This window comes from Parasteatoda tepidariorum, chromosome 2, assembly GCF_982258835.1.
Source record: "Parasteatoda tepidariorum strain Cologne lab strain chromosome 2, Ptep-v5.0, whole genome shotgun sequence".
Lineage (NCBI taxonomy): Eukaryota > Metazoa > Arthropoda > Arachnida > Araneae > Theridiidae > Parasteatoda > Parasteatoda tepidariorum.
In genome coordinates, this window is record NC_141756.1 from 33057765 (window position 1) to 33081497 (window position 23733).

A 23733-nucleotide genomic window follows, 5' to 3' on the forward strand; every position below is an offset into this window, starting at 1 on the left:
CGACAATTAAATCGAAATCTCACATTTTAATTTGAAGTTACTTCATTATTTTCCATTCTTTGTTTTATTTGTAAGAATATTACTAATTCTGAAATTCCAAATTGATCAATATAATTTTAATAATTCTCCTTTTCATATTAATTTTGTCTTTGATTTTGATATTAAGAAAACATGGCTTGCCTAAGCAACTTATTTTGTTAGAAGAATTAGATAGCCGGAAGTCTATGAAGCAGACCGTTACGTAATATAAATAAACAAAATAGTGTTTTTGAACACATGTAAACACAATTTGGTTCTTTTTAATTACATTTTTATACATATAACTTTGACGACAATGGCTGATGGGTTATTTTTGATGCAAAGGTAAACTTTTTTTGCTGGGCTTAACTTCCCTGAATTATTAATTATGGGCGATTGCTAGAAATGCGTGTAAATAGTATGTCTAATAACTAAATTTCAAGTAGTAATAATAGTAACTAGAATAAATTTTGAATCTTGTTTTAAAATCTTATAATTATGAATTTTGATGGATATTGAATATTCGGTGAACAGGATATATTCTGCCTCCCGGACGAAATATTCTGTATACTCAGTCATCAAATATTTCGTTTTATGAGCAATAAGATTTTAATGGTAAACGTTCTACAAAAGGTTGGAAAATGTTTAAATTTTAAGCAATCTAAAGCATTGTGATGCAATACTGTATGTATTAACTCATGATTAAAATGAATTATTTTCATTCGATAAATAAATTCTGTAGAATATACAGCAAATATTATAATCTGGTTAGTATTTATTTGTGAATTACTTTTCTAAAACTACAAATGTATTAAAATGACTGTATTGTATTAAAGGTATTCCATTAGTTATTTTTATGTTACTCAAACCAAAACTTGTATAAGTATTCAGACAATTTATCTACAATAAATTGAAATAAGTTCGACACTTTGTTAATTATTGTTAAGTTGATATTTCCGAATTTGTATCTTTGTGCGTCAATTTAAATCGGGGGAGATTTCCGTATCGTAATCTGTGGCAGAATAATCGCCAAGTCTAGGAAACTTCCGGGCAGTGATCCACGAGAAACTAGAAAAAATATTACAAAAAGGGACCAACTCTAAAGTTATAACTCTTAGCTACCTACATGTTTTTTTTAAAAAACAAATTTGCAAGTTTATAATCTATTTGGCACCTTGGCGATTGTAGTTAGCGCAACAGATCACGATTTGTTAAACTTATGAGAAAAATGCATTATAAGTCATAATGCCACTTAAGTCATAAAAAATATAAATTGGATTATCTTGCAATTTTATTTTAAAGAAATGAATCATATAAGCATTTCTCACCTTAACTTACTACTTTTCGCTAATACTGTCCTTTGTTAAAAATATAACATTTAATAAATCTTTTGATTCAATAGAAAGAAGAAAACATAATTATTTATTATGTAAACATAAGAAAATTATTGTTGTAACTCAAGTGTTGATATATTTATATTATTTTACAGGGAAAATACAAATATTTATCATTGTATAGTTTTATTTTTCAAATTGTAAAAGAACTTGATATTCTGAATGTAGAATAGAAACAAAAATTAGTGCACTAAAAGTTTTTTTTTTAAACATTATTTTATAAATGAATTCTAGAACTTCTTAGTGGCTCTTTACACATTCACAAAAAAGGATCTTTCACAAAATTTGAAGCTCTATTATTTTTTAAATAGTACAGTGCCCGCCGTTTATTAAATAATCACTTTCGTTTTATGCTCTTTTGATTTTATTAGGAGGCGATTCAACATTTGAAGAAAAAAATCACATTTTTACGATATATTCTAAATGCACACACTTTAAAAGCTGAAATAATGACAACATTCATGCTTTATTTTAACTAATTTAATTTTTTTAAAAAGTAAAACCCTATATAAGATTAAATTTACAAAAATTTTGCAAAAAAACGATCAATGGTTGCTTGAGTTGCAGTATTTAAAATTAATTTTTCAACATCATTTGAGAGTTTACAGAAGTTTTTATAGTTTTCAATATTTCCTCCTCTTTATTCTAAAGCTTGCCGCAATACATTAAGTGCTTTTCTAACTTCCATTGAAGATGACACTGATGAGTTTATTTCATCTTCTGAGTCTGATTCCTCCATTTCTTGATTGGAAATAACTTTGCAATTTTTGATGTCTGTAACGATTTCAGAATCAGATTTTTCTCCTGATGTCTGCAGGTTATCGTCAATAGCTACGTAACGTGAAAAATTCTCGTCCATTTCATTTTCTTTATTGCTGAGCATTTCTTCGAAACAGTTATCAGTTCCATCCACAGTGCTAAATCCATACTTTTTAAAGCAATTTGATATTGTTTGGGTTGAAACAATGTCCCATGAGTTACGGATCAAATGCATTGATTCTAAAATAGTAAGGGATTTCGATAGTTTGTTTGCAGTTAAGAGTTCCGAAGAGCTGTCGCAGTCTATGTCACTAATGATTTTTTGATCAACCATTTTTCTGTAATGAAACTTGAATGATCTTATGATTCCCTGATCAAGAGGTTGAAATATAGCTGTAGTGTTGGGTTGCAAAAACACTAATTTAATGTTTTTCAAACGCAAGTCCTCATCAGCAGGGTGCGCAGAACAAATGTTATGTCCATGCGTTATAGCTGTTGGCATAACTGGTGGGCAGGTGTTTTACTCCTTCAAAACATCGAGGTTTTAAACTATTTCCTATCTCTAAAGGTTTTTTTCCACAGTTCCTGTCATGTTGCATGTTAGCAGCACAGTTAGTCTTTCCTTTATTTTTTTGCATCCACCAGTCAATTCATTTTTAAACAGCAGTGTGTGTTCAGGAAGTGCTCGGAAAAATAATCCTGTTTCATCTGTGTTGAAAATTTGCTTTGGTTTATAGTCTTTGATGAGTGTTGGCCACATGTCGTTTGCCCAATCGACGGCAGAGCTAAAATCAGCATCTAGCTTTTCACCATGCAATTTATGATAGACAATGTTGTTGCGGTCTTTCCATCGGGTTAGCCACCCATCTGTAGCTTTAAAATCAGAATAACCAAATAGGTTAGCAAAGTCCTGTGCTTTCTGAAATAAAACTCCACGGGAAATTGGAATTCTTCGTTCGTGTGCATTTTTGAACCATTCTAAAAGAGCCATTTCAATTTCCTCCGATTTTCCTTCACGCTTACGCTTTCTTGAAAGATTTCCATTCTTTTTTATTTCCTCGGGAATATTTATCCTTTGTTTCAGAATGTTGAAAAGAGCAGTTTGGGAAATTCCTAATTTAATTGAAGCTTCACGTTGACTACTTTTTGGAAGCTTATCATATTTTTGCAACACTTCGAGTTTATCTTTAAGACTCAAATCCTTCCTTTTCGGCATGCTGATAAAATTTAACACCACACGAACTTAAAAATGATACGTGCTCTAACTCTAACTATAATTTACTCAAACGGCTTAAATAATATGGAATTTATTATCCGGTGATTTTATTAGCCGCGGGCACTGTACTATAATAAAGATTCTATTTTGTTTCCATTCTTCTGTCCAAACTCAAAAGATAAATTTCATATGTATGACAATTGACAATCTGCACTATTGTTAAATTTATAGAATTGTTTTGTTACCATTTAACTAGGTTATTTTTTCCCTATAAATATTGGAAAATATACTTTAATGATTTTAAAAATGAATAATATAAGCATAAAGTACAAACACATAGGAATTACTTGCCAAAAAATGTGCTTAAATCCATCAAAGTTTTAGTGGGTTAAATTCTCATTAATTTTTCCTCAGCATAAGCAACTTAGATAGATGCCAATTTATCTACTTGCTGATTTTGGTTATTATGATTTTGGTAATAATGAAATAAATATGTTCAGGGTCTGGGGCCGATGTGTAACTTGGCACCCTGCTTATACTAAAGTAGCTAAAATATACCTATATTCAGAAATATTAAAGCTATTTATGAAATTGAGTTCATTAAAAAAAAAGCTTCTGAATTTTTTTTAAAAAATGCAGGTCGTTGGGCTACCGAAGCGGGGTTGCCATCCTCTCCGCAGAGGATCAAAATTGTGATGGCATGTCTTCGGATCATCCTCAGGGATGTTTCCCAGACCGTCGCCAATAGCCCATTGTGCAGCTCTAGTGCGACGTAAATGAACTACTACTGCTACTTAAAAAAATAATTTAATTAAATTCTAAAATATAATTGTTTTTGTCAGCAAAAGCATCATGCATAAAATTCTGAATGCCAATTAACTAGGACAGTAAGATAAAGTAACAGTAAGAACCATCAAATATGCAAATTTTAAAAATAAGAAGAAACAAATAAAAAATTTTGTTTTTGCAAAACTCGTTAATTTTTTTTGTCCAAACATCAACAGGAAATTTTTACTGTCTCTTTAGATGGTTACAAAAAAATTATTAAAAAAACAAAAAAATTAATTAAAAATATAATTTTTATATCATTTTTCTCAATATTCCAAATTATTTATCCCAAAATTTCATATTATATTTCATTACAATTCTAAAAAAATAAAAATTTATAGGAAATCCAGATTGACCCATAAATAATTTTGTTCTGAACTCATTTTTAAATGTGATAACTGATTTTTTTTATTTAGATATTATGGAAGTGATGAAGAGTCAAAGCTAGATAACTCAGAAAAGAAGCGGAGAAAGTCAAATGAACTTAAAAGAAAGAGAAAAACTTCAGTCTCTGAAAATGAGCATGAGGCTATATCTACAACAGAAGTAAAAGATAAAAATGCTGACAAGATTCAAGATATCTCTACTACAAAAGTAAAACATAAAAAAGCTGACAAAATTCTAGATAAATCCATTACAAAAGTAGAAGATAAAAATGCTGACAAAATTCAAGATATGTCTGCTTCCAAAAAAGAAGAAAACAATATTGACTTCCACACAGAAGATGAAGTAAACAATTCTGTAAATTTAGAAAATAACAGTGAAGCCTTTTGTGTCATAGGCCCAAAGAGAAATCAAAATATTCAAAAAATAAAACCAAATCTACCAAAATGGATTAGAAATCCCTCAATCATTAGTATTGATTTGAGAGAACAGGAAATCCCCATCTCAGACCTTAAATTTTTAGATGACAGCTCTAAAAAAAACTTAACTGAATCTGGAATAAAATTTTTATTTCCTGTACAGCTGGGAGTCATTCCATGGTTGATGCAAAATAATCACAATTCTTTTGTTAGACCTCACGACTTGTGCGTCTCTGCTCCCACAGGAAGTGGCAAAACTCTTGCATTCGTAATACCCATTGTGGAGTCCTTGAAAGAACGAACGGTGTGCGCAATACGTGCCGTGGTCGTTCTTCCAGTGAGTGAGTTGGCCATGCAGGTCTACAAAGTATTTGAGTTATTCGTGAAAAACACTGACTTGAAAGTGGTGCTTCTAACGGGTCAGAAGTCTTTTCAAGCTGAACAAAATGCTCTCATCAAACATGGAACTTATGGAGTTTTAAACTTAGTAGACATAGTTGTCACTACACCAGGAAGAATATTGGATCATATTCAAAAGACCGAGGGATTCACCCTTCAGCATTTGAGGTATCTTGTTATAGATGAAGCTGACCGAATGGTAGAGGACATACTGAAAGGATGGCTGACGAAAATTCAAGAAGCAACTTTTAGAGACTGTGATGAATGTGCATGCTTCTCAGTTTGTGACAAGAGGACACAGTCTGGACAGTCCAATGCATGTAGATTTGGGCGCACGAGTCATTCGTTTCAGAAGCTGTTGTATTCGGCTACCCTTTCGCACGATCCGGAAAAACTACACTCGCTTTCTTTGTACAGACCAAAGTTATTTATTGCGAGCGAGAAACTGAACTCTGAGGATTCGACAGGTAGGTGCTCCCTTCCTGAAAATTTGGTTCTTCAGCATATTATTTGTGAAACAGAAATAAAACCTCTTGTCCTCTGCCATTTTATCAAAAAATATAAATTTAAGAAGATCCTTTGCTTTACTGAGAGTGTTGAAAGAGCGAACAGATTACAACTGATCTTAGAGGAGATGGGGCTCCTTCGATCCAGAGAAATATCTTCCAACTACAGACCAGTTCAGCGTAAAATAATATTGAAACAGTTCAACTCTAAAAAAATAGACGTCATTGTTTGTTCAGATTTAGTCGCAAGAGGAATAGATATAGAAGGCGTAGATTGTGTCGTGTCCTATGATGTCCCGCCTCACCTGAAGACATATGTACATAGGGTGGGAAGAACGGCAAGAGCGGGAAAAGGAGGAACTGCAGTTGCCCTGGTTTCTAAAGATGAATTTCCTAGCTTTAAGAAAATGCTCTCTGATGCAGGTATGGCTCTTCCTATCAACTTACCAGTAAATGCTCAGCATTTAAAAGAATATGCAGAAACTTTCCAAAAAGCACTTCAAGCTGCCGATGCAAAATTTAGGTAAGCAAGTTTTGATTTTTATTCGTTTGTTTTTGATTCTCAATAATAATGCATAGTCATATTACCTTTATTTACATTACTATTACGGTTCTTTATGTATATAAACATATATATAAAGAACATATATACATATAAAAGATATTCTCTTAATTTCTAAATCTGCACACAGAATCCTAAAGTATCTGCAATATATGTATCAACAGTTATCCTTAAAAGTAAGGGGTGAACTTTTTTTTTCATCACTTTGTCTACAGATTCTGAAACTTTTGGCTGCACACATTCAACAAAAAATGATTGAAAAATAAATGAATTTACAGTTGATTGTGGCTTCATGAAAAAATACTTGTAATTTTAGCAGAAAAATTATTATAAAATTATAAACAGTTTAAAAAATTATAATTATTTTAATTTTCATAAATAAAAATATTGATTTTCTTTTTAAGCTTATTTTATGAAATTTAATGCTTGCATATTAAATTTAAAATAAGTAAAAATCATCAAAATACTAAGACATTATTTTTGTGTGAAAGGGCCAATCATTTTACATGTTTACACTTGATGAATCACTTGCAGTTCTGCATGTGCGTATACTGAACTGGATTCAGTGGGAAGGATTCTGGTCCTTTCATGTGTAACTCTGCTGCATTTTGCAAGAGATTCTCAATTTTAGGCTTTATTTTCCGCCCTCTGAAATCGAACTGAACAATTTGTGAAAGTTTTACTGATCACAGGAACCAATTAAACATTACCAAATTTTCTTTCCCTAATGCCTCTATCACACGAGAGAAAAATATGTGCAACTGCAAGTGTAAGTGAAATTCCTCCGTTCGGAGTAGCCGAAAGGGTTGCTTAATTGCCTGAACGGTTGCATGAAATTGGGTTACCATATTTTGTTATTTATCTTTACTTTTGGCTCATATTTTATTTTATCATATGATTCTATTATATCATAGTTTCTCAACGATGTTCGTAAAGATGCTGTAGAATATTGATTGATTTTGATTTAATTTTTTACATTTGTATTTGTGTTAAGTCTTTTCTTCAGCAGGAAATTAAAATTCTGAAAACTTTATTTCCCCATTAGTGAAGTAGCATAGTATAAAAAGGATTATGATTTCTACCTCATAATATGAGATAATATTAAGATATCATTGAATTTCATGCTGCGTCCCTAAAAAGATAAGGGAGTGAAAGGGGGATGGACTTAAATACTATCTAGAATTTTGACGATTTTTTTACTTTGATTTGAGTGACTAATGTATAAAACATGGTGCAGAGCATTTTTAAAAAGTGCTTTTTAAGTGAAGTAGCATAGTATAAAAAGGATTATGATTTCTACCTCATAATATAAAATGATATTAAGATATCAATGAATTTCATGTTGTGTCCCTAAAAGGATAAGGGGGTGAAAGGGGGATGGACTTAAATACTATCTAGAATTTTGATGATTTTTTTTATCTTGATTTGAGTGACTAAGGTATAAAACATGGTGCGTAGCGTTTTTAAAAAGTGCTTATTTTTGATTTTCATTTTTTAAAGGCCCTTAAAGGTGCTTTTCTTAATAAGTGTTTTTAAAAAGTGCCTTATTTTCCTTTTTCGAAAAAGAGATTTATGAAAAGGAATGTCGATTTTCGCCACATATTATGTAAAAACGTACTTTTCACATTTTTCTATTTCACGTTTTCAGAAATCATTCGTCCCACAATGGACTGATCGTTAAGACACGGTTCCCAGCAGATCACCGAAGTCAAGCATCACTGGCTATGGTCAGTGTGCGGGTGGGTGACCACTTGGATCAGTCTGCGTAGGGACCGAGGGTGTGCGGTATGGGTCCTCGTTAAACTGTGCTACCGCAAAGTGCTCAACTTCGCTCGCTGGTCGTCGGGCTACCGAGGCGGGGGTGCCATCCCCTCCGCAGAGGATCAAAATTGTGATGGCATGTCTTCGGATCATCCTCCGGGATGTTTTGAGTGCCTAAAATGTTCTTAAAAGTTGCTTATTTTTTGTTGAAAGATTTGGCTCCGCACCCTGTAAAAGCATAGTTTATTTATATATATTTACTATGTAACATGCTAGCTAGGCAAGTGCGGTATCATTATCTATGTAAACACTAAATCGAATGAGAATAAAAACAAGCTGTCTGATTTAATAGTTTAACAATTCGAAAATTTATAAAAAGTTTAATGTGTAGAAAGGACAATTTTATGACTTATACCACTTTATGCAACTGGCATTGCTATCTAATCAAGTAAGGCATTTCTTCAAATTTATTTTTTAAGCTTAATTCAAAAACATAGTCCTTTGAAATAATTCTGTAGAAGAAATGATGGTTTAATGTATGAAATATAAAATTTTTGAATTACCTTTCACTCATAAAATATTTATAACATCAAAACTATTAGATCTATCAAATCAATTCTATTTTTTAAATTGAGTCTAGAAAATACATAATAAATAATGTCAGACTTGTCTATACTATAATGTCTCAGAATTTTATTTTCATCAAATTAATTTACATTACATGAAGGGATCATCAATTTTATTCATTTACACATTGCATATCAGGAATATCACTTTTATGAAAATTATTTTTTCCACTTTCTTAGTAAAATTGCTTTTTAAATATAAGAGGATTTTTAATGTCTTTTTTACATTTTATTATTGTAAAATTTAAAACATTCATTATTGGTATAAGATAATTTAATTAAAAATTATAGGATTTATTTTGGGACAAATTTATTGTAATATACAGTATATAAATTAAAATTTATTTATAACTATGAAAAAAAAAATATATTATTAAGAACATACTTATAATGTATCATATTATTTTGTTATAGCCCTTTACGTGTTTTGTTTTGCATTTTAAATAATACAAGAATCAATTTAAAAAATAAAACATTTATTGTCAAGTGAAACATTTAGAACATTATTCATTTTTATTTCTTATTTTTTTTATTTCTTCCATAAAAACAGTATTACATCTCTTTCCTTCTTTACCAGATAAACCTTACAGGATTATACGAAATATCTGAAATAAAAGAAAGAAATCACTTTCATGATAAAATTTTACCAACACATTATTAGAATAAGGAAGATTAAATGCCAATAATTTGAAATCATTTAAGTCCTTAGGTATCCCTTTTAAACTTACTTTAAGTTTGACAGATATTTTGATTATAGTTCTAAGATTATTCTATACACTAATGAAAGATGGCAGGTGTGTTTAGTTTTGTAGTTCTTATGTTTGGATTGAAATTTGTTTCAAGAAAAATAAATTGTATTTATAAACGAAGACTCTTAAAAATGTAATTATATTGAAAAATTAGTAAGGTACACTTACATACTTACTGTCATTATAGAAAAGCTAAGTATCAAGAGATAAATGTGAAGTATAAATAAAAAGTAAAGTATCATTAGTTAACTTTGAATAATTATAAACAAAATATTATGCAAATCATCATACACAAAAAAAAAAAAAAAATAGAAGGGATGAATGTAGAAACAGACAAGGAGATTGGGAATTTGCATTTTTAATAATTACTTTTTATATATAATATACTACCTTTCTTGTAATACTTTTCAATAATTACTGGAAAATGGGGTAACTTTGTGAGAAGCAAGGTAAATATTTACCACACATATTTTCTAACTTGTTTTAAAATGAGATTTTCAAAAATTAAAAGAATTCTTAGGGAAGAATAAAATAATTATTTCACTAATAATTATAAAACTTTCAAATAATTGGACACATGCTTTTACAATCAACAGAAACAAAGATTAAAATTTAAAAATAAAGAAATATAATCATTATTATATTTTATGTTATAATACTGAAACAAAGTTTGGCGAGTTGCTTGGCGAATATTTCAAAGTAAAGCTTTTCGCCAGTATAATTCTTTACATATATAAAAATAGAAATTATTTCTATTTAAAGTAATTAAAACTTTGATCGGAACAAATTATAATAAGTTTTAATTTTATTAGCTTAAAATAAATAAATATTTTAAAAGAAAATTTATCGCAAAAATAATGTACTATACTTACCGATACTAAAATCGTGTGCAGGTTCCTGTTATGGTAGTACATCAACTGCATTGAGATGGTCATCTCATAGTGCGAAAGTATTTTTAATGCTTTCATTTTAAAGGAAATGTTATTATTAAACTAAAAACTTGTTCCGCCTCATCTATAAAAAAATTTCATCCGATCATCCTCTTCCTAACGTCGCCGCCATTTTTATTTACATTTGTATATGTCATCACATAAAATTGAAACGTCATAAAAAGCAAACGATCTGATTGGTTCATGAAAGAAATTGCCTGAACGGTTGCAGATATTTCGTGCAACCGTAATTTCTATATCACACGAGCGATTTTTGGAGAAATTTCACTTACAGTTGCACTTACACTTGCAGTTGCACATATTTTCTCTCGTGTGATATAGCCATAAGAGTATAAAAAAAATTTATTTCTCTTGCTAATTTCATAGTTGGTAAAACATCATAATCTGCACTGGCAAGATAATGGCTTTCTCATGCTATATTATTTATAGATCAAAACCATAATCTTTAAACTTGACTTGAGGATCATTCACTAATTATGTATTTCCATGTGGGTCCCCCAGAGCAGTCAATAATAACAAAGCTTAACCTTTTTAAAATTTGTATTTCCCTTTTGTTCATTTTGTTGTATATATAGAGGTTTTTAAACGTAAGATTTATACATGAGGGACCATTCACTAATTGCATAATTTTTTAAAACTTTTATTGTATTATAAGTTTTACAGTTTTCAGTGCTATGAAAAAGCTCAATAACATTTCGAGGCAAGATTTTAATAAAATATGAAGTGAGGGACTTTTATTGTTTTTTAAATGCAGTAAAAAATCTTATATTATTCAGATTTGCCATTCCAAAAATAAAACTTTAATTCATTTCTTAATATTTTAATTTAAAAACAATTGAAATAAAAAATTTTATTATCTAAGATTTGTTAAATATTATGAGTGTAAAAACCATATAACAATTCATTTCTAGCAAAAAATATTTAGCTTCAATACTCATTGTATTTTTATTTCAAAAGTATTGAAATTTTTTTTTGACCATTTGAGAAAATATTGAACCAAAACAAATTATAGTAAATATTTATTAGGAATCATTCAACAATTTACATTTGTAATATGACTTTAAAGTTTTCTGACTTATCTTAATTTTTTACGTATGCAAAAATTACATTTGTAAAATACACTCGAAAACCTTTTTAAATAGTAGTTAGTTTTCATTTTGAATTAAAATATTTTTACATAATCAAATAAAGTAATTAATAATTTAAAAATAGAATGAGCCACGCAATATTGAATATATTTTAAATTGTGTATAAATTGTTTTTATGGTGCCTAATATAATCAAGAAAAGAGTTCTCACTCAAAAAATAGGTATTTTTTGAGAAAATAATAAGAATTGGGGAAAGAAAAAAAAATTAACATAATTTTTAAAACAATAATTTTATATAAACGGTGCAATATCAAATTTAAATTTTTGTTTTAGAATGAAATATGAACTCTTGGATATTAGAACTATTAATAAAACATCTATTGTTAGCACCAAAATTGGCATGAGAATTAGCAATTGCTGCTATCAACTTATCTCTATATTTGTCCTTACATTTCATTCTACTCAGATTGCATTTGACTTTTACAAATTAGTTCGGATTTTTCAGACAAGTTTTTTTTTTTTTTTTTTGGTTATTGTTTAATTAGGTTAAAGCCTCCCCATTAATGTTTGATTTGCATTTTTTGTCACTTTCTGTTAAGCTCAGTATGAGTACTACGACCTCCATCTATGCTGTGTTTCTATGAAATTTTTTTAATTTTATAATCGTAATTAAAAACAATTTGGAATATTTAATCCATTATATTTTCTTTGCAGGAAACAGAAAAATACAAAACGTAGTAATGCTTCAAAGAAGACGCATAGAAGAAAGTCAAACATAAAAACCTAGCCATTAGTTTATATCATTATTATTTCTCCAATAAACAAATGTTTTTATTAAACTTTTGTGTTAATGTTTTTTTCTTCCTGTTCTTATTGCAGTCAATACTGAATAGATTTAATACAGAAACATATATTTTAAAGAAATTGCAGTACAAGTTATTGTTGTACTACTATTATTGATTATATTTAACAGTTTCTTTTTTCTTACCTAATTAAGGAGATAGTTGAGTTTTTCAAATTGAAAGTTTATCCATGCATTGTGCCTCCTTAAAAACAGTTTTGAGTTTATGAAGCATTCATGTACTTAAACATGTTAAAAAACATTTTTGAAATACTTAAATTTTAGTTTAAGTTATATGTTATGGAGATCTGTATGTATAGAATTATAAGTGCATTTTACTAGGTCATAAAAGGTGAAGTTCAACAGAAGCTCCCAATATTTTTTTATACATTCTAAAAGTGATGTTTGCAAATTCCTTAAGTGTCAATCAACATGTAGTTCAATCGTAGCATTGGAAATACAATGCAGAAGAAAACAATAATTTCTTACATCATAAAACTTTAATTAACATTATGATTGTGAAATTTTTTTTCATCAAACGTGCATGCATATATAAGGGAGTTGAATCACATGAATTCTAAAACTATGTACACAGCAGAAAATCTAAATGAATCTTAATTCTTTTATGCCAACAACAACAAATTTAGTGAATTTGTCAATGAACAAGTATGTACAGACACATAAATATTTATATACACAAAACACTGAGTCCTAATTTGAAATGGTTTTGGTCTTCACTTATTTTCAGGATCTGAAACAAACATTAAAATATTTAATGACTTTCTTTTATCAGAGCAGTAAAAATTACAATATTTAATTTTGAAGATCAATTCTAATTAATGATTTTTTTTATATAAAAAATAAACAAAAGGGAATAAAGTAAATATTGAATAAATAACATAATATTTATTTAAAAAAATTTATGAATTTTAGAAACTTTTAAAAAATTGCATTTGCTTTTTTTAGGAAAAGGAGCGAATTTATGTATAAATATCTCTCTCTCTCTATATATATAGCGCGAATGAAAGGAGAGAGAAAACAAAGAAAATTAGTTTTATTTCCCTTTCTCTCTCTATATATATATTTAAATCTATATGTATATATATATATATACATATAGATTTAAATTTCATAAATACAACAAAAAGTCAATAGCAAATTTTTAACGTATGTTATGTTTTTTTTTTTTTTTTTTTTTGCTTTTGCAGCTAGAAGGTGCTACTAAGAAAATTAAAATAATCATAAGAAATTGATTTAGAGAAAAGCACTAAAATTCTAATTTCTAAAATTAAAAAAATTTCAAAAAATCAAAATAAAATAATTTTTTTTTTACTTTGAAAACTAAAGCTAGAACACACTAAAATTATTTAGCTTATCTTTTTATTACTTATTCTCCATTTTTGTATTTATTTATTTAATGTTCAAATGTGCCAAAGAAAGTGAAAAAGAAAAAAAAAATATTATTCAATATTAAACAAAATTTTTATTCAAATCTTAGATGATAGATTAAATACTTTGACAGATTTTTTTTTTAAAATAAAGTTATTAAGAACTGTAGTGGGTAACAAAAAAAAATCATATAGGATTTGGATAATTACATTCAGATATTACCGCATATCTTGTTTAAACAATTTATTAATAAATTTTAAATGGAATATCTAAAAAAAATATTGCCGAAAGCTGAAATTTTCATTATGGATGCTAAAGTATGGGACATTAATATAAGTTTTTTTTCTTTCTTTGCAAATTATTACTTAAAAACCTTTAATTTATGAAGTGAGTAAGAGCCTTTCTCCTGCATCATGTTTTTTATTTTAAACTTTGTCTGTAAAAAAAAATGGCAAATAAATTATCATTAATTTGAAAGTTATTTCATTTCAATATTTCTAACTTTCTTTTAAAAGTAAACTAAATAAATGGACTTATTTTTTTTTTTTTTAAATTTTTCTACGTTAGTTAACATTTGTAAAAATTAAAAAGGTAAATAAAATTCATTAAATTATTCATGTTTTTAAACATTTTTATAGTTATATTTAAATAATTGGGTACATTTTTATAAGAATTATATCTTAAAAACTAATAATTCTTTCAAGTGGAAAAAAATTCCCAACTAAAATGAACAGTGATTTGATATAAAAGATTTCTTCAAATTAAATTACTTTCAGCACAAAACATATTAATGTTTTCAGCACAAAACATTTAATAAAATAATAATCATAATATATGTAATAATTAATGTTTTTAATGCCAACATGCACCCACCAATAAGTTTATTTCTGCATTTTATACTTTTTTGTATTAAAAAATAGGTGCTTGAGAACACAATTATTTTTAACAAATGCACTACAAGCAAATGCCTGAAGTCTTTTTTTTTTCTTTTGGTTGATATGAAATGGCTGGTGGAGCTTCACTACTAATAAGGATAAGGAATGCCATCTGATGTAATCCTCAGTGGGTTAAAAATAGAATTGGCATAGATAATCTAAAACAATTATAGGGTAACCACTGACACTCTGTATTATATATATGGAAAAAGAAGTAGGGCGACAAATTCTGCATCCATTTCTGATGAGCTGATATCATGATTCTCCACATCAGAAAGGAAATAATTATAAAGAATGGGAAAAAAGAAGAAAAGAAAATTTTGCTGAAAATTGATTATTCCATTTTGTAAAATAGAGAGATGATTTAAATCATGTAGATTCAGATATTGAATGAAATTGTTAAGTATTCCCCATAATCACATGGATAAATTATGTAACATGCATCAAATATAAACAAAATATCATGATTTGAAATTTGTATTTATATGCTTTGAAAGATGACAAAAAAAGTCAATGTAATTCAATCACATAAATCTTGTGAAAATACAACTAGAATTTCATTAAAGCAAAATTAGTTTTAGATAGTTTCAATTAATATAAGACTAATTATTTTATGTTTTTTTCTAAAAAAAAAAAAGTCGAAAATTGGTTAGTAATTCATAATAAAATTTTGCACAATTCAATTTGCAGCAAATATTTGTTTATTAAATCTTACAATAAAATGTTATTTTTTATTCACCATTTATATTTCTGAATTTTCATATGTTGCAATACACTTATTTTGTTAAGAAACACTATATGCCCAGAGAATTGTAAAGTTTGACTAAAACTAAAACAAAGAAAAGCATGGTTATCACTTGTTTTAACTCTACAAATAAAACCACCTTTTTCAATATTTAATAAAAAGAGGAAATATAATTTTCAAACAAGAAAAGTGTAATTTAGGAATTTATTAAACCCTTTGAAAATAAATTTACAAAGGTTATGAATGCATACGAGAAACTCCAAGTTCCACATGAGGATACAATATGCACTTCAACCTCTCAATAATGAAAAGTCATCAATATTTCGCAATCTTTCTGACCATTGAGTATGTATAGGATCTCTTAAGTTAAAAATAGGAAATTCCTGTTTATTGAGCGGTAACGTCAAAATGAATAGTGGTTTGGATAATTTCTTCAAGACTTTTGAAACCCATGGACTCACTGTCAAAGAAAATATTTTAGTTTTCAAAGAATAAAAATGTGTAACACCTGTCGGAGTAATTTTCTAGGAATTAAATTTCAATAAAATTTTGGTCCCTATATTGGAATGAATGGTTTACTTTGGATATCCTAATGGGTTTTCAAATGTTTTAGATGGTGTCTATGGAACAGTACTTTGCATATAGGTGGTTATATTGGAAAGGTCACATTGATGGGGCCATAGTCTAACAAACTTTATTTTACTAACAATAAAAAAATTATGCTTTGAAAATAATCAATCATATTTCTTTATTCATAGATTATTCAGACTGATAAATTATAATTTTATTCAACATATAATTTTTTTTACCAAAGTCTCTAGAAAAAATTATCTATACATATAAAAAAAAATAAGAGGAAAATTCTTTTAGGTAACTGTAATGACAGTGATAAGTTCAGACTTAAGTGAAAATATTTTAAATTTTAACTATTAAATTTTATAAGCACTTTAAAAAAATTTCAAGACTGAACTTATTTTTTGACTAAAATCTAGTGCAGTTCAGCATAATTTTCAGAAATTTATTGCTCAATGACTGCAAAAAGTACCTTTCCATGAGCATGGCCTACATATTATATCTATGACTTGTTTACTTTTTCCAAAAAAAAATTAATTTTTCTTCATTTTTCATAGAAAATAAAAGCTACCTGGTATATCTTTTTACACCAATTGCTAAATAATAAATCACAAATTTTTTTCTTGAAGCCATTCTTATCTCCATTTTTCACTTCACCATCACCAATTTTTAGTTCTAGATCCATATATATATATATATTTTTAAATAAAATCAATTTAACTTTGATCATAATTTCTAAACATCAGGGAGAAAAATAAAATTAACTCAAGCAGAGCCAGATTCAACATGAAAAGATGAAGTTCAATCATTGCAATTCTTTCATTGCAATGTGACATCATTATTTGATAATTTTGCAATAATTAGGAAAAAAAGATGTCTTAATTAAAAAGTAATGTTTTTTTTCTTTTTGGAAAAATTAGTTTAAAAAAAATTAGAAAGAGAGATTAATAGTCTGGAACTCAGTCTACTGGTTATTTCTTGACTGATTTTAGTCCTCAAGATTGAAGAGTGGCACTCATGTTTAAAAGGCAAGCTGTAATACTTTGCTTGTTTTAGAAGAAAATCACAGTTGTATTATGCATTTATAAAGAAGCATTTCAGCGATAGCAATAAATGGTTTAAATAATTAACACTAAAATTTTAAAAAATAAACTTTTACCATTTGTATGATTTTCTTCAACAGAAGTTACACTTGCTGATGCTTGTTGATGCTTACGTTCAACGTGGCCTTTGCAATGCTCACACTCGTCATCTGTTTCAGAAGAGCTTTCGTCAAATTTCCGAGGCTTCTCATATATGCAACAACCTGATTAAATAACAATCTCTTAAAATTTCATCTTACTTACATTTTTATTTAATATGTTTCAAAAAGAGAGCTATGACTACTCATGAAATAAAAAATAGAAACAGAGAATAAAATTGCCATTTTATTTTTTATTTCCACACACACATTTACAGTTTTCTCTTGCATGCATAAAAACTGTGTTCTGAATCAAAATACCAAAAGGAAGAATTATTTGTAGTAATGTTGTGCATTGCATGTTGCAGAATTGTATTTTATTTAACCTGCTGGCAAGCAGACAGTTCCGGTTTTCTCCTATAGAAGCATGTATGTTTTGCATAAAATCTTTTTCCTCATTCTGTGTTTACATACAAAGTTCATGTTTATTAATGTTATTTAAATACAAAACAATGTTTGCAAAACTTTAAGGCAATTTTGAATAAATATATAAATCAGAAATTTAGCTTGCATAAATATGTATGTATTAAAATTGTATTTCATAATTTGGACCACTTCATTTTTTTCTAGAACAGATTAAATAAAAATAATTTCTACTTTCATAAAAGCAAAAATGCAGCTGTGCCACTTTCCATAACTCAATACATTGGTTTCAAAAGAATTAGCCTCAACTCTACAAGAAATTTTCAGCTTAGTAGACCAATGTGCAGATATGCATCAAAAAATGAAATATCTCATATATTTAAATAACTTTGTTATTGCATTAAAAATATGTATATCCTCCTAGATTTTTAACGATGAATTACAAATACAAAAAATAACAGAAATTGGGGATTAATTCAAGCAGAATCTGGATTTTTTTTACAAAATTTAAATTTATACAGCGATTTAACTTATGCTCTATAGCACTCCAAAAAAAACCCACCAAGATTGTAAACATACTACAAAAATGTTTAGCCTAAGACCCAAAACTTTTCATGATTAATAACTTAAAATATGCAGAGAAAAAATAGATCCCAGTAGCAGAATGAGCTCTTTGAGAACTAAATTAAAACCTTAAAGAAAAAATCTGCATTTACAGCAGAGTGAGAAGATTTGCGAGTAACAAATAGTATCTACTCCTGGCTTAATTTAGGAATTGGATCAATCCCGATTCCTTGGTCATTGAAATATAATTTTTTTTCGTTTTATGTCTAGCATAGAAGGAATAGTTATAGTAAATGATCATATTCGCGAAATTGTGAGAGCTAAGAGGTAATTCTTTCTTTCTTTTTTGAAAGAATTTTGAAATCATAGTAAATTTTCTTAAAATAAATTACAAACGGCAACAAAAAAAAAAAATTGCTGCAACAAAAACTTGCAATTACTGCAACAAAAAAAAAGCAACTCAAAACATTGTGGGATCAGAAATGTATCTCTTTAAAAGAAATAGAGCTGTTATCTACTTCATAAAATAATTGTCTACTATTAGTAATAAATAATGGTATATTTAGATTAATAAACAATCTTCTTATATTTTTTTAAATAAAAGCAGACGATTTTTAACGAAAGAAGACGTGATTCCACATCAAGAAAAAAACTTTTGCTCGTAATAATTAACCGCAATTAAAATGTTTTATAAAACATTATAAAATAATTAGTCATAATAAAATAAGTATAACATAAACTGAGTAACTAAAGTGAATGTAGTATGTCAATACTATAAGTTTCATGTTCCTTAACTCAGACATCCACTCAGAAACGATTAAGAATAATAGAAGAATCTTGAAGATGCACCTAATTTTCTAGCTCAAAATGGCGGGAAAGCCAAGCAAAATTTTCTTTGGTTTTCTGGATACTGGATAAATGGTTCTGTACTGTAATACAATCCTTCTAGGTCAGTGGTCGGCAACCTGTGGCTCGCGAGCCACAGGTGGCTCTTTTGATGTAAAGTTGCGGCTCTCCAGTTCCATACGAAAAAATTAATAAATTGTTACCAAAGCCCTTAAAAATAAGAAAAAAAATTTTTAAGTACCTAGTTTCTCAAGAGCTTTCTATTCTTATAATCGATAATTACAAACCGCTACCCTCAGGCCCGTCGTTAAGCCCGGTTAGAGGGGTGTCTCATTCCGACTCGATTCCGAGTATTCACCCGGAAAAGTGGCAAGTCTGTTGTCTGTTTGAGCATGCCGTTACCGACAACATGAAAAGGCACAAAAAAAGGATGATGCCTGCGACTCTCATCTTGTGAAACAGCAGACAAAACCCCAGAAATTTCTGTCAACTTGAAAAATCCAGGGTGCTTTAAAAGTATTTATTTAGAAATGCCTTTTTCTCACGTTTTCTCTTGCTCTTTCTAAAATAAAGACAATATCTTTGTCCATGTCGTTAAGAAAGGGAAGGAAAGGGCTCAATGCACATACAGCTGTGGTTTTCTCTATATGACTGTCCAGTTTCTTTTCACTCACCCCCCAGTTACTTCACTGACCTGTCTTTAACTGTCCAGTACCAGTTTACAAGTACTTAGTTACTCAAAGCATATCTTATAAATTAATATTATTATTGAATGTAAGTATAAATTTTTTATGAATATTTACTATTTGCAGTCTTATTGTTTAAATATTAAGGTAAAATTAAATTTCATTAAATATGTTATTTTCTTATTAAATTAATTCCTCAATTATTGCTTCAAAATTTAGGTATAAGACTTTTTTCAAAAAAGAAAAAAAAAATTTTTTTTAAAAATATATATGGGTAAAAATTGATTTTTATGAAGTAGATAAAAAATTTTTAATCTCTTTTCCACTGTAAAATGATTAAAAGAAAGAAAAAAGAGCAATTAAAATTTTTTTAGTTTATTTATATTCATTAGTAGGAGCTTGAGATGGAAACAGATAAATCACATATGAAATCTAAATATAAGAATTCTTTTTCCTTTTTTTAAATAGTTATTTACTAAGCTTTTTAATTTCGTGTTTAAAATAGTAATTTATTTTTAAATTTAATTTTTTCAGTTGAGATTATTTTTCACAGATCTTATTTAATTTAAATTTCAAAAATCAAATTCTATATTTGTTCGTAGCAGTTGTTTTTATAATAAGTTCAAACTGCAATCCTTTATGAACAAAACTATACTAATGCTTATTTTATTAAAAATGTAATGTGTTTAAAAATAGAAAAGCTGCAGTTTTCTTTTAAATAATGTTTTTTTCTCATCTTTTTTGTTACTATGTTGATGTATTTCGTATGTATTTAATGTTTTTTATTTATATTTTAGATTTAAGTTAACAATTTTCCATTTGTTTAAGTTAATTATTAGTAAAAAGAAACTTAATATTTTTGTAATTAAGTAAAAACTCAATTCACAGTTTTGTATTAAAAGGCACGATAATTAACAAAATAAATAATCTACAAAATTGTACTTTAACTACCTTAACTAGAAAAAAAAATTATTTTGCGATTTAAGGTTTTTTTTTTTAATATTTTAAAAAAAGACTTAAACATTCTTCGGTAAAGCATTATTTACAAATCATCAAATTTTAAAAATATTTATTTATGATTTATCATGCTGCAATGTTTGAATACATAGTTAAATTTTTTTTAAAGTTTTATTTATTATTTATATAGTATTATTTTTATATAAAGAAGTATTCGGATAAAAAATTTAGCATTTTACAAATTTAAGGCAAGAATGCATGAAAAAATTTATCTGTGCTTCCAAAACTAGTTCATCCCCCCCCCCAGAAAAAAAAAACTATTTCTGTATCCCCATTCAAGATTTTAGTCACAGCTCTTATATTAATAACAATGTAAATTATAAAATGAATAATAAAAATAAATAAAATTATTAAATGAAAATGAAAAATAAAATTTTAGTAATAAATAAGCATTAAAAATAATTATTCGCAAATCAAATTACTAAAATTAAATAAAATACGGATATAATATTTGAAATGCATCAGAAAGAATCCTACTTAGATTAAGAGTTTAAAAAAAATGCACGAGTCATAATTGATGTCTGATAATTTTTCAGTTTAATGTTTCAGTTTAATGAATAAATACTAATTTAATTTTCATCTACATTTTTTAAAGCCTTTGATGTGTATCACATGTTATTATCATGTAAAACATGATGTTATGAAAAGACCACCCTTAATACAAATTTTTATAAACCTTGTCAAAAATAAAGATAAAAATCTACTTCTGCGGATGTAGTAAATTAAAATTTAAAAGGGAAAAAACAAGCATATAAATTTAAAAAATATCTAATGCAATATATTGATATAATCTTTATAATAATAGCAATAATAACAGGCCTGTTTAATTGCCTGGTGAATGTTGAAGTTTTTAATTAATAAAGTTATTTAATTTGGTAAAAAATCGTTAATCGCCTTTTTACACTCGCCTTCCTCAACAGTGATTTGTTTGTTTTCGATTGTTAAAATTCTAACGTGTGACCTCTATCCGTTCGTTTTCGCGTTCACTTGAAACAAAATTTCTTTAAATGCATATTAAGAACGGTCACTCCGAATTACCTGCATATTATTAAATTTAGCAAGCAAATACATTAATGTTGTAATTTTGCGTATAAAAGATATTTAAAATAATAGAAGATCGTTACTTTCAGTGACTTATATTAAATTAATTTTTTAAAAAAATGTTAAATTATTTGAGTTGGAAAGCTCGAGGCTCAATAAATCTTTACAATAAATAGAAAATAAATAGAAATAAAAATTATAATAAATAGAAAAAGTATGTGACCATCGTTTCTAGCACTTAAGTCGATTTAACGTTTGCCTTGACAAAAAAATGCAAAATTTATTTAAATGTTTAATAATTAAGTGCTTAAAAGTTGTTTTTAACAGTAACAAGAATAGACGGTACATATTTCTTAAAAAAGGAAAATTGTGAAAAAATTCTGATATAATATAAATGAATATTATTACAGAATTGCTATGAAAAATTAAAAAGAATTATTATAAAATCTGTCTGATAAGATTGTGTTTCGTTGCACATTTAATAAAAAAAATCGCGTTTTCTGTTGAAAATTTGACAAGAATTAGTAAGAAAATTTACAATTTTCATCGAATTTTAATCACCCAAATATTCTTATCCCCCCAAAAAAGAAATAAGTTAAAAAAATTAAATAAAAACTAAATTTTAAAAAAATTATTAGCTTATTTTGAAAATAAAGAATAAATATTATTCTGTATTCAAAACCGTTTTTTTTTAATTAAAAATCATAAATACATAAAAAAATATTATAGTATTAAATCAAAAATTTTCAGTGGCTCTTTAAAAGCGGGAAATTTTGTAAAATTGTAACTTTTGGCTCTTTCATTTCAAAAGGTTGCCGACCCCTGTTCTAGGTCATTGTATAGTTTCAAGAAGGCATTTGATGTGTGCCTGCCTAAAAGAATCTTAACTACTTTTTAATATTGACTATGATTTGTAATTTGATTTTTTTTTCAGAAATATTTTTTTCATTTATTGAACCAACCAGGGTTGGAGTTTTTGCCGGCAAAAAGGGGTTTTTGCCAGGACAGTGGCAAAAACCTGGTAAAAACCGGCAAAAACCAAATTATCTAAATTGCTGATTAAATATTATTACAAAATACTTGAAACAAATTTAAATCAATCATAAGGAATAATAATTTTGATACATTACATGAAAAAATTATTTTTAACATATTAATAATTAATATAATGGTAATAATTTTTAAAAGATTGAAAGTTTGTGATCTCTTTTCATTTTAGAATCCTAAAATAAATGTTTTTTTACAAATAAATAAATATTATTATTTGTATAATATTATTATTTATTATAAAAAATTATTATTTGTACAATAATTAACTACACATATTGATAGATATTTTATGCTTTAAATTATAGTTATATTAATTTAAAATAAGCTCATTTCACTGGAAAAAAAAAAGAATAATCACAAATTTTCCAATCAATAATGTTTTAAACTACTAGAATGATATATTATTACATTATCATTTACTTATGGAATAATAATTTTGTTAATTTTTTTGTAATTATTTATATTTATAGTATATATTCCAATTTTAGGAATAATGTTGTATCAAAAATGTGTTTTTGTCCTCTCATCTTGGAAAATATAGGTTTTTGCCCCTTTTTGCCAATTTGCTTGGCAAAAACCTGTTTTTGCCAGGACGGTTTTTACCGGTATTTACCATGGTTTTTTCCACCTGCGGCAAAATCTTGCCAACCTTGGAATCAACTAATGTGCTATTACGAAAAGTACAATTAACTTTAATCAAACATCAGCGTTTTATAAGAGTTCTTTTTCTTTCTTGCCATTTTGAAATTTCTGAAGTAAAATAATTTTTGTAGTTTCTATAGCT

The 23733-nt window shown here is 27.3% G+C and overlaps 2 protein-coding genes across 2 annotated transcripts in view; one reads left to right on the top strand and one right to left on the bottom strand.

Annotated features, from left to right (window-relative positions):
- Dbp73D (putative ATP-dependent RNA helicase Dbp73D) lies at positions 1 to 12498 on the top strand. The gene is made up of 3 exons (XM_016065218.4): positions 1 to 363; positions 4632 to 6446; positions 12374 to 12498. The coding sequence occupies exons 1-3, from the start codon at positions 335 to 337 to the stop codon at positions 12444 to 12446; spliced, it is 1917 nt and encodes a 638-aa protein (XP_015920704.3). The 5' UTR covers positions 1 to 334; the 3' UTR covers positions 12447 to 12498.
- LOC107449630 (E3 ubiquitin-protein ligase PPP1R11) overlaps positions 12170 to 23733 on the bottom strand; it is a 17031-nt gene continuing 5467 nt past the window's right edge. Inside the window, exons 3-4 of the mRNA XM_043044022.3 lie at positions 17302 to 17448; positions 12170 to 13251 (exon numbers count right to left, since the gene is read on the bottom strand). Coding sequence (XP_042899956.1) covers positions 13235 to 13251; positions 17302 to 17448 — 164 coding nt within the window. The 3' untranslated portion in view covers positions 12170 to 13234. The remainder of the gene's footprint in view (positions 13252 to 17301; positions 17449 to 23733) is intronic.

Excerpts from the sequence above, each read along its gene's own strand:
- Dbp73D (XM_016065218.4), top strand. The coding sequence starts at position 335 with ATGGCTGATGGGTTATTTTTGATGCAAAG. Across the intron at positions 364-4,631 it reads GGGTTATTTTTGATGCAAAG|ATATTATGGAAGTGATGAAG; the intron begins GTAAACTTTTTT and ends TTTTTTATTTAG. Across the intron at positions 6,447-12,373 it reads GCTGCCGATGCAAAATTTAG|GAAACAGAAAAATACAAAAC; the intron begins GTAAGCAAGTTT and ends TTTTCTTTGCAG.